At 41.0% G+C, this 14,844-nt stretch overlaps 1 protein-coding gene across 1 annotated transcript; it reads right to left on the reverse strand.

Moving 5' to 3' along the window:
* Nucleotides 1-469: 469 nt before the first annotated feature.
* On the reverse strand, nt 470-2,837 carry LOC106586553 (zona pellucida-like domain-containing protein 1). Its single transcript, XM_045707690.1, has one exon. It carries the CDS (start codon nt 2,798-2,800, stop codon nt 1,607-1,609), a length of 1,194 nt encoding a protein of 397 aa, XP_045563646.1. The 5' UTR covers nt 2,801-2,837; the 3' UTR covers nt 470-1,606.
* Between the last annotated feature and the right edge of the window lie 12,007 nt (nt 2,838-14,844).

A 14,844-nucleotide genomic window follows, 5' to 3' on the forward strand; every position in this document is an offset into this window, starting at 1 on the left:
CATTTAATCGAAGTTAGCTATAATGGACAATTAATAAATATTGTTCTGGGATTTTTTTGTCTGTGCAAATAGAAACATATTTTTATATTAATTTCAGTATTTACTGTCTGCCTGTTATCTTCAATCTGTTTCACAATATTACTCAGTACATGTCATTTTACAGTTATTATGAGCACATAAACAGTAAACACATGCATTTACATATATTAGAATATTCATAATTTGACAAACAAATGTATCATATTCTAACTAGGCTTGTCCTCCATTATAAGTAACTGAACCAGACATAATGTTAATTAATGTATATATTTTTGTATTATTTAAAAAGTCTATGCAAATTATAAGTTTACCCTAATTGGGCAACTCAACTGGCTAGTTGAGATGTTTGTGATGCATTATCTATCAAATTATAACACCCACCTGGTCTAGTCTACTCTTGTGATCTTTGCCAGTGTGGCTAATACTCACATTTTGCCTACTTCTGTGGTGATTTAAGGACAATGCAGTCACTTATAATATTTTCTGCAGTACAGTACATGTGGGTAAATAGCACAAATGAATACATCTAGTTTGTTGCCCTGAATGTATTATGTTGGTGTTAGAAGTGGGCTATAGGGCCTTTTTCTTGGAATGTATTGTCTACTCTAAACAATACAGATGTCTGATGGATATTTACTTTAAACTATGTATATCATTTGAATTAATACATAAAATACCCATTGTGAGCAAGATGACCTCTGTTATGTTATGAGAGTGGACATATTGTGGATTGACATGAAAAATGATGTCTTAATGTTAAATTCATAGGAATGTGGTAGTGAATACAAATTCTGGACTCAGGCCATTTTGATATAGATCTGCAGGTGGCAATATTTTTATTAGGATAAAGAAGTTAGATCAATTGAATAAATAAGAAAAACAATACTTTGAAGGGTACTGTTACTTCACTTTAGAAATACTCCACACAAAGTCTGGTCTCTGAATACATTTTAACATTTCAGGATTATACTTTTCTGAGATGGCATTGTTCTAAAATCATTAAAACACCTTGTTCTCCAGATCTTATCAAGGGATTTATGCATTCTGTTATCCTATCTACATACTACTATTTTGTTTCTTTAACCTTTTTTAATTATAAAGCGCATGTATGCATTTGCAAAACTAAAGCACTAATAAGCGAGCTATGCATGTGATAAACTGTCAAAGTCCCTTCACATCAACTTTTCCAAAATATACATTTTATCCCTAAATGTTTTAAGTACACTGTAAAAAAAATATCCTGATATTTTTGCTAGTTACCTGTAAGTTACTGTAAAAAAAGGTACAGTATGGTACAGTAAATTCCCAAAAAACTTTGGTTTAAAAGTACATTACTGTAAACTGACTGCCAGTAAGTTACTATAAAAACAACAGGATTTATTTACAGTGTATGTACACAAAATAATAGCTGATGTCTGGCAGATTATTCTAAAGTACATCTACAAAACAAAGTTTCTGCTCTTGGCCAAAAGTAAACAAATCTGAATAAGTCAATCCTCCACCGGAGTTGTGAGACAAGCAGACAGAAGCACTACTGTGAGCAGGTGCAAGCAGAGCAGTCTCCCCTTTAATGGTTGAGCCTCTTGTAGAAGACCGCTGCTATCACAATGGCGATGATGCAGGCGAAGGCCAGGAAGCCCACTGTCACCGCAAGACCTGAAGTGGAGTTAGAGTTGTTGCTGCCCATGAGTTGTTCTTTTGAAGCTACAATGCTCTCTGCTTTAGTGGTAATGGGAGGGGAGGTGAGGGTTTTGTACTCTGTCACTCCATCTTCGGTAGCAGGAACAACACTCCTTCTCCTCCTTCTGTTACATTGCATGAAGGTACTGCAGCTGCTCTTCTCACAGAGACGGGTGATGCAGTGGAGGAAGTAGGTGGACACGGTCTCATTCTGCTGCTCGATGAAGCGGAATGCCGGGAAGGAGAAGCGGGCATTATGACTATTCCCGTTCTCATGCATGGTGGTCATCTGGTCCTTGTTGCAAGGGACAAACAGGTTGAAGAAAGTGGAGTTAGTGGGTAGAGGAGAAATGGAGGCGTAGCATCGGTCCAGGAGCACATTGTACTGGGAGGTCAGGTTGGTGGCCTTGACTTGGGCAAAGACTTTGGTTCTCAGCTCAAGACCCAGTTTCGGAATGACCATGGGAGTAGTGTAGTTGACATCACTGAAGAGTTCAAGTCTCAAAGTGCTGATGAAACTACCATTATTGTCCTTCACTGCAATGGAGGATGCTGACACATCAATTAGGGTGTTGTTGATCAGGTACTCTAGGGGATAGGCACAGGAGTAAAAATACTTCAACTCAGTGTTGTAAGTGACTGTCCCCGTGGTGAGATCATATGATCGGACCACACCGCTGATGTTGACTGTCTGGATGTTGGAGAAGTCAGAAAATATCCCTGTGCCTGGAGCACTGGTTGTCCTGAAGAGGCTACCACAAGAATTGGTCGTGTTGAGGGGTAATTCAAACCTCAAGACCGGTGGAGTCACATTTCTATCCACGGTTCCCTTGCAGGCTGGGTCATTCATGATGTTGTTGAGGATAAGCTGGGACTCGTTGTAGCCAGTGTAAATGGCAGGGCAGATGAGGATAGCCAGACCAATCGATTTGGTGCCGCAAGCTACTGAGATATCAGTGTATGCTGGGCGTCTTAAATTCAATCCACAGTCACTTAATTGTAGTTGACTGCTCTTTGCGACCATCATGGCCAAAAGGAAAAAGCTGAGAAGCTGCATTTTTGCATTCCTTGCTGTGTTCATATCTTGACTGGGACATTAAAATGTGTCCTTTGCTGGTTGTCTCTTGCTTTTTGATTCTATTGAGATGTATGGAGTTGCTTTTATAGCCATGCAGGGCTTCTTGGGATTGGACAGAAACAAGGTCAAAGCCGCTCCGTGTATTGAAATAATTGCATTGTTTTGATGGTTACACCTACCTTGTGGCAATTCATGAAACACAAGAGACCTTTAGTCTTCAGAAATGAAACAGACAATGGCCTAGTTCCTTTGTGGCTTTGCTTTAAAAGATGACATGCTAATATGATATTTCATGAAGTAAGCAATGAAACTCAAACAATACTTTGATGGCCAAATTAGTTTTTGTCTCAACAATACCCTTCTGACCTTTACATTCGTATGACGCAAATGTGCTCATACAGTACGAGATCACAATGCACTGACCTACAGGATTATTTCATCAATGTTCATGTACAGTGCCTTCAGAACCAGGTCAGCTGGTCTAATTACACTACCATTTTGGAGGAGAGAAAATTGTAAAGAATGAAACAATTGACTACTCAATTAATACGGCCTCATGAGAGAACACACTGACTCATGTGTGTGCACATGGGACTGGCTCTCTTTATAAGCCTTGTTTGTTTTGTTTAAAGTGCGGCCGCCCAAGGGAAGGTGCAGGTGAAAGGGAAGCTGACATTTTGTTTTGAAGCTGCGGCAGAGTCTTTCTGGAAGCCTTGGTTTTGCTATTAGAAGTATTACTTAGATTAAATGATGACTTGCGTTAAGGTTATAATAATTTACCTCCACTTAAAACAGTTTTTGCTTGATGAAATTGTTGTTTGACTTTTGTAATTGTTTTGTGTTATAGCATTTATGCATTTTTTGTGCTGAGCCAACTCTAACTTAATTTACGGAAACGTTAATTGTGAGTAAAATCAAATAAACTGGGAATTGTGACTTCAGATGTAGGATATTCATTTGATCACTATTTTATTGCAGAGACAGTAAAATTAGGTAGTCCTATATTTTCTGAGAGGGTAGTTACAGTGTATTCAGAAAGTAATCATACCGCTTGACTTATTCCACATTTGTTTTGTGTTACAGCCTAAATTCAAATGGATTAAATTGATTTTATTTCCACCCATCTACACACAATACCCCATAATGGCAAAGTGAAAATATGTTTTTAGAAATGTTTGCTAATTTATTGAAAATGAAATATAGAAATATCTCATAGTATTCACACCCCTGAGTCAATACATATTATAATCACGTTTGGCAGTGATTACAGCTGTAAGTCTTTCTGGGTAAGTCTCTAAGAGTTTGCACACCTGGATTGTACAATATTTGCATATTATTCTTTAAAAATATCTTCAAACTCTATCAAGTTGGTTGTTGATCATTTCTAGACAGCCATTTTCAAGTCTTGCCATTTAAAGCCGATTTAAGTCCAAATGTAACTAGGCCACTCAGGAACATTCAATGTCGTCTAGGTAAGCCTTGTGTTTAAGGTTATTGTTCTGCTGAAAGGTGAATTTTTGTCCCAGTTTCTGTTGGAAAGCAGACTAAACCAGGTTTTCCTCTAGAATTTTGCCAATGCTTAGCTCTATTCTGTTTATTTTTATCTTAAAAAAGACTCCCTAGTCCTTGCCAATGACAAGCATACGCATAACATGATGCAGCCATCACCATGCTTGAAAATATGAAGAGTGGTACTCAGTGATATCTTGTGTTGTGTTGGATTTGCCCCAAACATTAAGCTTTGTTTTCAGGACATAAAGTACATTACTTCGCCATATTTTTTGCAGTTTTACTTTAGTGCCTTATTGCAAACATTATGTATGTTTTGGAATATTTGTATTCTATACAAGCTTCCTTCTTTTCACTCTGTAAATGTGGTTGGTATTGTGGCGTAACTACAATGTTGTTCATCCATCCTCAGTTTTCTCCTATCACAGCCATTTAACCCTGTAACTGTTTAAAAGTCACCATTGGCCTCGTGAAATCCCTGAGCGGTTTCCTTCCTCTCCGGCAACTGAGTTAAGAAGGACACCTGTATCTTTGTAGTGACTGGATGTATTGATACACCATCCAAAGTGTAATTAATAACTTCACCATACACAAGGCGATATTCAGTGTCTGCTTTTTTATCCAAGAGGTGCCCTTCTTTGCGCACCATTGGAAAACCTCCCTGGTCTTTGTGATTTAATCTGTTTGAAATTCACTGCTTGACTGAGGAACCTTACAGATAATTGTATGTGTGGGGTACAGATATGAGGTAGTCATTCAAAAATCATGTTAAACACTATTATTGGGCACAGAGTGAGTCCGTGCAACTTATTGTGTGACTTGTTAAGCACATTGTTACTCCTGAACTTATCTAGGCTTGCCATAACAAAGGGGTTGAATACATTTCAGCTTTTCATTTTTTATTCATTAGTGAACATTTCTAAAAACATCATTCCACTTGGACAGTACGGGGTATAGTGTGTAGGCCAGTGACACAAAATCTCAATTTAAACCATTTTAAATTCAGACTGTAACACAACAAAATTAGCAAAAAGTGAAGGGGTGTGAATACTTTCTGAAGGCTCTATATGTTACTTTGACATTAAACAGAAGGAAAAGTATTAACTTTTCTTGGGATTCATTCATGCTTTTTATTCAATGTATTTCCTTAATATTGCCACAACCTGGTCCTAGTAACATGAACACACCATCACTCTTCTCCACTGTCCAAGATGGAACGAGTAGGGGTCAGTGTTGAAACCGAAGAACCCCTTTCTGCAGCGAGGTGAGAGAAAAGAAGATACTCTAACCTAGAGCCACTTACTGTACAATATGTGAAAGTCCATTCAGCTAAGACTACCACCTACAATATAACATATTTCTGCAAGTAAATCCTTCATCAAAAGTAGCTACTAGCGGCAAAACAATTAAATGTTGGAAGTTTTTGTGCACACGTCCCTTTGGGTCGTTTGTTCTTCTTTGTGTTATATCATATCAAATCAGTTCAGACTCCTTGTTGTTGTTACTGTAGCTGTGCCAGCCGCTAGCTAACAGAGGTTCAGACTGACTGGTGAGAGGTAACGCCAAATGACCTCTGGCTTTTACAAATTGATATGCTTTGTCAGGCCTGTGGAATTAAAGGCTTCCTCTCACTTTCTCCCCCAAGCCAGAACAGGTTCCTTATCATCTCTAAACCCCAGACTCTGACTCAGCTCACTAAGATGTATCTTTGTCCGCCCAAAGAGGTTTATATCTTTGCTGTTAAGATAAATCATTGACTGCTTAATTCTTTTGACAGTTATCTGGCTTGAAAGGCTTTTCAGGAGTGTATCAGTTCAGAAAGCCCAGTGGTGTTCACATTGTGTGGGAATTCAAATTACTTACAGTTGGCTCTAATCTGGTCAGTCTGAATAACTACTTTGGCCAGATGTGTTAATATTTTAGGAATAAAGGGCTGCCACAGCTAATGATAATGAAATTGAATATGTTGCTTTTATTGATAAGGTGGAGTAATTCCATTTTTATAGCAAATTAAGAATTGAATTTGGCTTATTGCTCCATGTTTGTTTTAGCTTTCTGGTAGGTATTATCCACATGAAAGAGTATAATGTTTTGGTCAACCATTGTTGTTGCGGCTTTATTCTGAGGTTGTATAAAAGGTGATGATACTTTGCATTGTAACATTATCTTCCTGGAGACAGGTAAGACAAAGATTGATACTCACCATGAAAGGGATCATAGAATAGGCTTTACTGATATACACAATAGACAAGTGAAACTGGCACAATATGTAATATGATAGCAGTCATCTTGAACTACATGTACAGTGCCTTCAGAAAGTATTCACACCCCTTGACTGAGGATGGATCAACAACATTGTAGTTACTTTACACAATACTATGTACCTACAGTATTATGTGCTTGTGCAGAATACAAATATTCCTAAACATGCATCCTGTTTGCAACTAGGCACTAGTAATACTGCAAAACATGTGGCAAAGCAATTCACTTTTTGTCCTGAATACAAAGTGTTATGTTTGGGGAAAATCCAATATAACACATTATTGAGTACCACTCTCCACATTTTCAAGCATAGAGGTGGCTGCATGTTATGGGTATGCTTGTAATCATTAAGGACAGGAGAATGTTTCAGGATAAAAAAGAAATGGAAGGGAGCTAAGCACAGGCAAAATCCTAGGGGAAAACCTGGTTCAGTCTGCTTTCCACCAGACACTGGGAGATTAATTAACTTTTCAGCAGGACAATAACCTAAAACGCAAGGCCAAATCTACACTGGAGTTGCTTACCAAGAAGACAGGGAATGTTCCTGAGCGGCCTAGTTACAGTTTTGACATAAATCTACTTGAAAATCAATTGCAAGACCTGAAAATGCTTGTCTAGCAATGATCGACAACAAATTTGACAGAACTTAAAGAATTTTGAAAAGAATAATGGGCAAATGTTGCACAATCCAGGTGTGGAAAATCTTAGAGTCTTACCCAACAGCTGGCAAAGGTGCTTCTACAAAGTATTGACTCAGGGGTTTAGAATACTTATGAAAATTATACATTACTAAAAACATGTTAGTAACATTTAATCAATTTTGAATTCAGGCTGTAACACAAAAAAATGTGGAATAAGTCAAGGGTACTCAAGGCACTGTAACTACCCTCTTAGAAAAAATAGGACTATCTAATTTTACTTTGTAAAATGTTAACACAAATCTATAATTATGTTCATCTATATTTTCAGATTCCAGACTCCAGACTGTAGGCTCTTAAACTTACCTATATTGTTGAATCAAAATAATCCTAATGCAACAGGATTTGAACATTTAGTCCATAATCAAATAAAATCAAATTTTATTGGTCACATACACATGGTTAGCAGATATTATTGCAAGTGTAGTGAAATGCTTGTGCTTCTAGTTCCGAAAGTGAAGCAATATCTAACAAATAATATCTAACAATTCCACAACAAAAACCTAATACACACACATCAAAGTAAAGGAATGGAATAAGAATGTATAAATATATGGATGAGCAATGTCAGAGCGGCATAGGCTAAGAAGCAATAGATAGTGTAGAATACATAAAATACATATGAGGTGAGTAATGCAAGATATGTAAACATTGTTAAATTGGCATTATTAAAGTGACTAGTGTTCCATTTATTAAAGTGGCCAATGATTTCAAGTCTGTATATAGGCAGCAGCCCCTCTGTGCTAGTGATGGCTGTTTAACAGTCTGATGGCCTTGAGATAGAAGCTGTTTTTCAGTCTCTAGGTCCCAGCTTTGATGCACCTGTACCGACCTTGCCTTCTGGATGATAGCGGGGTGAACAGGCAGTGGCTCGGGTGGTTGATGTTCTTGATGATCTTTTTGGCCTTCCCGTGACATTGGGTGCTGTAGGGTTCCTGGAAGGCAGGTAGTTTGCCCCAGAAGATGCGTTGTGCAGACCGCACCACCCTCTGGAGAGCCCTGCGGTTGTGGGCGGTGCAGTTGCCGTAGCAGGCGGTGATGCAGCCCGACAGGATGCTCTCAATTGTGCATCTGTAAAAGTTTGTGAGGGTTTTAGGTGACAAGCCAAATTTCTTCAGCCTCCTTAGGTTGTAGAAGCGCTGTTGCGCATTTTTCACCACACTGTCTGTGTGGGTGGACCATTTCAGTTTGTCAATGATATGTACACAGAGGAACTTAAAACTTTCCACCTTCTCCACTGCTGTCCCGTCAATGTGGATAGGGGGGTGCTCCCTCTGCTGTTTCCTGAAGTCCACAATCATCTCCTTTGTTTTGTTAGCGTTGAGTGAGAGGTTATTTTCCTGACACTGCACTCCGAGAGCCCTCACCTCCTCCCTGTAGGCTGTCTCGTCGTTGTTGGTAATCAAGCCTACTACTGTCGTGTTGTCTGCAAATTTGATGATTGAGTTGGAGACGTACATAGCCACACAGCCATGGGTGAACAGGGAGTACAGGAGGAAGCTGAGCATGCACCCTTGTGGGGCCCCAGTGTTGAGGATCAGTGAAGTGGAGATGTTGTTTTCTACCTTCACCACCTGAGGGCAGCCCATCAGGAAGTCCAGGACCCAATTGCACAGGGCGGGGTTGAGACCCGTGGCCTCAAGCTTAATGATGAGTTTGGAGGGTACTATGTTGTTGAATGCTGAGCTATAGTTAATGAGCAGCATTCTTACATAGGTATTCCTCTTGTCCAGATGGGATAGGGCAGTGTGCAGTGTGATGGCAATTGCATCATCTGTGGACCTATTGGGGCGGTAAGCAAATTGAAGTGGGTCTAGGGTGACAGGTAAGGTGGAGGTGATATGATCCTTGACTAGTCTCTCAAAGCACTTCATGATGCCAGAAGTGAGTGCTACGGGGCGATAGTCATTTAGTTCAGTTACCTTTGCATTCTTGGATACAGGAACAATGGTGGCCATCTTGAAGCATGTGGGGACAGCAGACTGGCATAGGGAGAGATTGAATATGTCCATAAACACACCAGCTAGCTGGTCTGCGTATGCTCTGAGGACGCAGCTAGGGATGCCGTCTGGGCCGGCAGCCTTGCGAGGGTTAACACGTACTCAAGATTTTCTGAGCTAACAATGTAATAAATAACAGATTTTTAAAAAATGCTGCAAAGTTTCCTAAGTACTAGAAGCGAGGCAGCCCTCTGACGGCACCATTTTGTATGTTGCTTGTTTGGTGGTTAGGTTATTAGCTGGTCAAATTAAGATCCTACACCTGTAGTTTGGGAGTGGAAGAACATGGACGGTATTTCAGAGGTTTATTCCTGAATAGGGATGTATTTTTTTCAGGCTCATACCTCATACCTATTTTGTTTTATTCATTATTTGATTTATTTAACCAGGTAGGTCAATTAACAACAACTTCTCATGATCACCTGTTTTCCCAACATCTCTTGACCTGTCTAGCAGGGTCACATTGCATATAACAAAAACTTCACACCTGAAGCAACATTAACTTCAACACAGGTCCATAGAGAATCAAGAACGAAGTGCATAGAGATGTAGGATTTTAATTTGTACCAGTTTGCTACAGCAAAAAAATAAACCTGCAGCAACAGGAAATGTAAATTATTATATAGATTACACTTAATGGACATTTCTTGTATTGGTTGATTTTTCATTTGGGCAAATCTGTCTGACATTTTAAAGTGGAAATTATTAACTTAAGAAGTCTTTTAAACCTTGAATGCACTACAAGTTTGCTTTTCCTGCTGCACAGGAAAATTCTAAGCAACAAAAGAGTGATCAAATTAAGATCCTACATCTGTAGTGAAAGGGACTCTGAACAAACAATTGTATACCTGAATGGAAAAAAAAATTATGTTTATTTTCCAGTCAGTCAGAGACCTTCGTCGGGCAACCAACAGGGTCACATTGCACCAAGGTTAGTATCTAGGCTACTCAAGGGCCACCCAATGACGTTCACAGTCAGAGAATTGGAACATGGCTTTTCCGTGATGAATGTCAATGACATGCCAACACTTTATCAATGACTGCCCTCCGCTGTGTCCCTTTCATGTGTGAAAGATGGCAACTGTGGAGCAGCTGTTTAGAGCTGTATTGGGATATGCCAGTGTCCCCACATTATAGTAGCCTGAAGGTCTTTCACACACAGTGCTGTGACTGGACATAAGGAGGTAATGTACTGCATATCACATACCTACTCTCCTCTTCCTCCTCCTCCTCCTCCTCCTCCTCATCTCTCCTCTCTCCCCTCTGCTCTCTCCTCTCTCTGCACTGCAGTCTATTGTGGAGTTTTTCTACCATCACCCGCTGAATCCCTCACCTCCATCTCTGATCTCCCCACTCCTCCCTGGCCCCTAGTTTAGAGTTACATCAGATGTGGGTCTTCTCTGTTTGGAAGACTAATTCATTTTGGCCCACCAGAATTTGACTATTGTGTTGGAAAGCCCAGGTAAGTAAGTGTGTTTGATCTCATCTTTTTCTCTCTCCCTCCCAAATTCTAGATACCCTCCAGATATCCTCTGTAACAGCAGCAGCGGAGGTGAGAGGGAGACAAAAAAGTTCCCATTAGGTGTACATACATGCATTTGTTTTCTCTGGCTTACTTGCCCACTGCAAGGTCCGAGCAAGGCAGTTTTAAGGCACAGTTCTGAGAGGAGCGGGGCCATAACCATGATACAGTAGATAGCCCTTGTGTGTGTGTATGCGTGTCTGTGTGTGTGTGTGTGTGTGTGTGTGTGTGTGTGTGTGTGTGTGTGTGTGTGTGTGTGTGTGTGTGTGTGTGTGTTTGCGTCTTATCTGTGTGTGTGTGTGTGTGTGTGTGTGTGTGTGTGTGTGTGTGTGTGTGTGTGTGTGTGTGTGTGTGTGTGTTTGCGTCTTATTTGCGTCTGCAAAGGTTTGTGTGTGTATGTCAGCTGTGTGTGTCAACATTTTTAGGCACACTGCTGTGTACACTTACATGCCTCCTGTCTGAGTTTGTGTGTGTTTGTGTGCACGTGTGTGTGTGTGTCTCTGTGTCTGTGCGTGCACATGCTTGTGTGTTTGTATGTGTGTGCTCGGGGGGAGCCCTGTGTGAGTGTGTGAGTGCCGGTCTCTCTGGGCCGGGCCATAACTGTGATGGATGGGCCGTGTGTGGAGGCGGTTATTATTTGTTATGTGAGCGGGTGTGTGTGACAGCCAGGCGTAGTAGGCCATACACCTGCTGCGAGCCTAGAGAGCCCGGCCGAACAGCTGTACGCATTTATTTAGCAGCTCACTCCATGGGCTGCAGGAACAAATCAACCAACAGCTAATAAAACCTGCCTTTATGATGTCTACTCTTTTTGCCCCAACAACTGGCTAGCGGCATCATGTGTTTTTCTTACACCCGCCACCATACAAAATGTAATCCTGGACTAAGGTGTCACTTCTGGACTGTGTAGCCGGTTTCATATCTGGTCTTAGTGCTGGGGTAATCAATGTTGCATGGTGTGTGAGTGAGTGTTTTGTGTGCATGCGTGCGTGTGTGTTGGCATATGTTTCTCTACATAATGTTATTTTTCAAGTTTTATACACATCAGTTTGAGCACCTAGCTGTTAATACTTGAATACATGTGTTTGTTTGCTTTGTGCTAAAAGCTGTGAAACGAACTCCATGTAGGAGGGTAAGTGAATCTCACCTAGTGGAGTAGCACAGTTTCGCAGGGCCCCCAGCAAGGTACGAGCAAGGCAGTTATAAAACGAATTGCCTGTAATTTAAAAAAAAAATGATTCATGGCTTATGACTTGTTCATATGCTATCTGGGGGGCCCGACCTCAGGGGGGACCCCAACCCCCCAAAACACTTGTGGGCCCCCCTGCCTTGTGGGGGCTGCGTGGGTGTGTGGTACGCCAGTGATCTCACCGTGTGTGTTTCTATGACATAACTGATGGGTGAGTGTCTGTCTCAGTCCCGTGTGTCTTAGTGCAGCTGTGTTGTGTCTCTGTAGACAGAGAGAGAACAGTGGCACCATTGTGTTGTAATTGTGAGGTTTGGCCTGGTAGAGAAAGAGAAGGAAAGATAGAGAGAGAGAAAGAATGGCAGAGGAAACGATACGAAGGAAGATGCAGAGCTAAATAACCATTTGGCATGGCACCTGTTGCAGAGGGAAGAGCTTATGTCTTGCACATGACGTCATTTAGCGGCTCTCTGAAGGAATTCTGAATGGATATTTATCCCATTATCTCCGTTCCTGTACATTATGTCCTGCCCCTAGCTCAACAAGACTAGACCCATGAAGCAACAAATAAGAAAACACACGCACGCACACACACACACACACACACACACACACACACACACACACACACACACACACACACACACACACACACACACACACACACACACACACACACACACACACACACACACACACACACACACACACACACACACACACACACAGTGTAATGTGGTGCCAATTGTTCCCCCTGGTCTATCCATACAATATCTAGGGTCTAGTGACAACTGTTGAAAACTAAGGGGTGTGATGTTGTCATAGTTGCAGCAGCTAGGAGAGCCATGCTCCCACACCTGCTGAATACACAGGCCAGGCGCTATGTTGTCATAGGAGCTGTAATATTAAATACACAAGGTGCCATGGTGTCACTTGGGCTGCTGTGTCAAATGGACCAGGGTGTGATGCTGTGACAGTCACTGTAACAATGTTAAACAGTGTTGCACGCTGACACTCACAGTGTGATGTTGTGATGTTGAGACGCTGATGAAAGAAGACAGGCTGATTGTGCTGGCCCGCCCAGCTTGCTGGGGTTAGTTAGTTAGTTATTGATGGCAGTGTCTTATCTTCCTGGGTCCTGCTATAAATATTCCAAGAATTGAGGAAAGATAAGTGTGAATTATGAACAAGTGCATCCATGGTTCCCAAAATATTTATAGTCATGTGTCAGCTTCTTACACTCTCAACAACATTTTAGCCAGTGGTAATAAAATGTGATTAAAGGATTTGAGTAAAATGGTGAAGCTGAGGGATTGTCTTTGACAGCACAGTCTCACTAACTTTGGTTCTCTGCTATATCGATATCTGTGTGTGTGTGTGTGTGTATGCCATTGTCTGTTGCCTATACTACAGAAATCCACAGCTCAGACAGGAAGAGCTACACAGCTGAAGTGTGAAGCTACAACGTTTCAGCATTGCTATTCCTCCTTCTAATAAAATGACTGGTACATTTCACAGTGATTGGGGGAAATGGGAGAGGACATGATAAGAGCTATTTCTCACTGTGTCCCACCTCCACGTGGATGTGATCTTCCTCATAAAACACTCCTCACCCTCAGGCTCTGGTAGCTTCCAGGACTGGACTTGGCCAGAACCAAGCTACCACAGATACACTGAACCAGAGCCATGCCACTGTTCTGGACCAACCCACAGAGTCTGTACTTTATTTATTTAATGGTGTACTTAGCAGTATGGTGGAAGTATTGTGAGGCCGTGTGTGGGTTCCCGATTGGGTTCCCGAGTGGCACAGCGGTCTAAGGCACTGCATCTCAGTGCTAGAGGTGTCACTACAGACCCTGGATCGAATCCAGGCTGTATCACAACTGGCTGTGATTGAGAGTCCCATAGGGCGGTGCGCAATTGGCCCAGTGTTGTCTGGGTTAGGGTTTGGCTGGGGTAGGCTGTCATTGTAAATAAGAATTTGTTCTTAACTGACTTACCTAGTTAAATAAAAATAAATCAATTTTAAAAAATCAACATTGCAGAGTGTAGAATGTTAAAATTGCTATTTTTGTTTGAAGCTGATTTAGTTATTCTGATACACTGATGTATGTTATAACTGTACATACATTTCACTTTATAGAGTATGGATTCCGGAATTCAGACATGGCATGCATGTCTGAGGACACACTGTGCTATGACCTTTGACACTGAAGGGTTAGGGTCAAACAGACCACCATGTTCTATAAGAAAAGGCATCTCATAACCTTTTATAAGGTACAGTTGAAGTAGGAAGTTTACATACACTTAGGTTGGAGTCATTAAAACTCGTTTTTCAACCACTCCACAAATTTCTTGTTGAGAAACTATACTTTTCGCAAGTCTGTTAGGACATCTACTTTGTGCATGACGCAAGTCATTTTTCCAACAATTGTTTACAGACAGATTATTTCACTTATAATTCACTGTATCACAATTCCAGTGGGTCAGAAGCTGACATACACTAAGTTGACTGCCTTTAAACAGCTTGGAAAATTCCAGAAAATGATGTCATGGCTTTAGAAGCTTCTGATAGGCTAATTGACATCATTTGAGTCAATTGGAGGTGTACCTGTGGATGTATTTAAAGGCCTACCTTCAAACTCAGTGTTTCTTTGCTTGACATCATGGGAAAATCAAAATAAATCAGCCAAGACCTCATAAAAAAAAAATTGTAGACCTCCACAAGTCTGGTTCCTCCTTGGGAGCAATTTCCAAACGCCTGAAGGTACCACGTTCATCTGTACAAACAATAGTATGCAAGTATAAACACCATGGGACCACACAGCCGCCATACCGCTCAGGAAGGAGACGCGTTCTGTCTCCTAGAG

The sequence above is a fragment of the Salmo salar genome, chromosome ssa25, assembly GCF_905237065.1.
Source record: "Salmo salar chromosome ssa25, Ssal_v3.1, whole genome shotgun sequence".
NCBI lineage: Eukaryota > Metazoa > Chordata > Actinopteri > Salmoniformes > Salmonidae > Salmo > Salmo salar.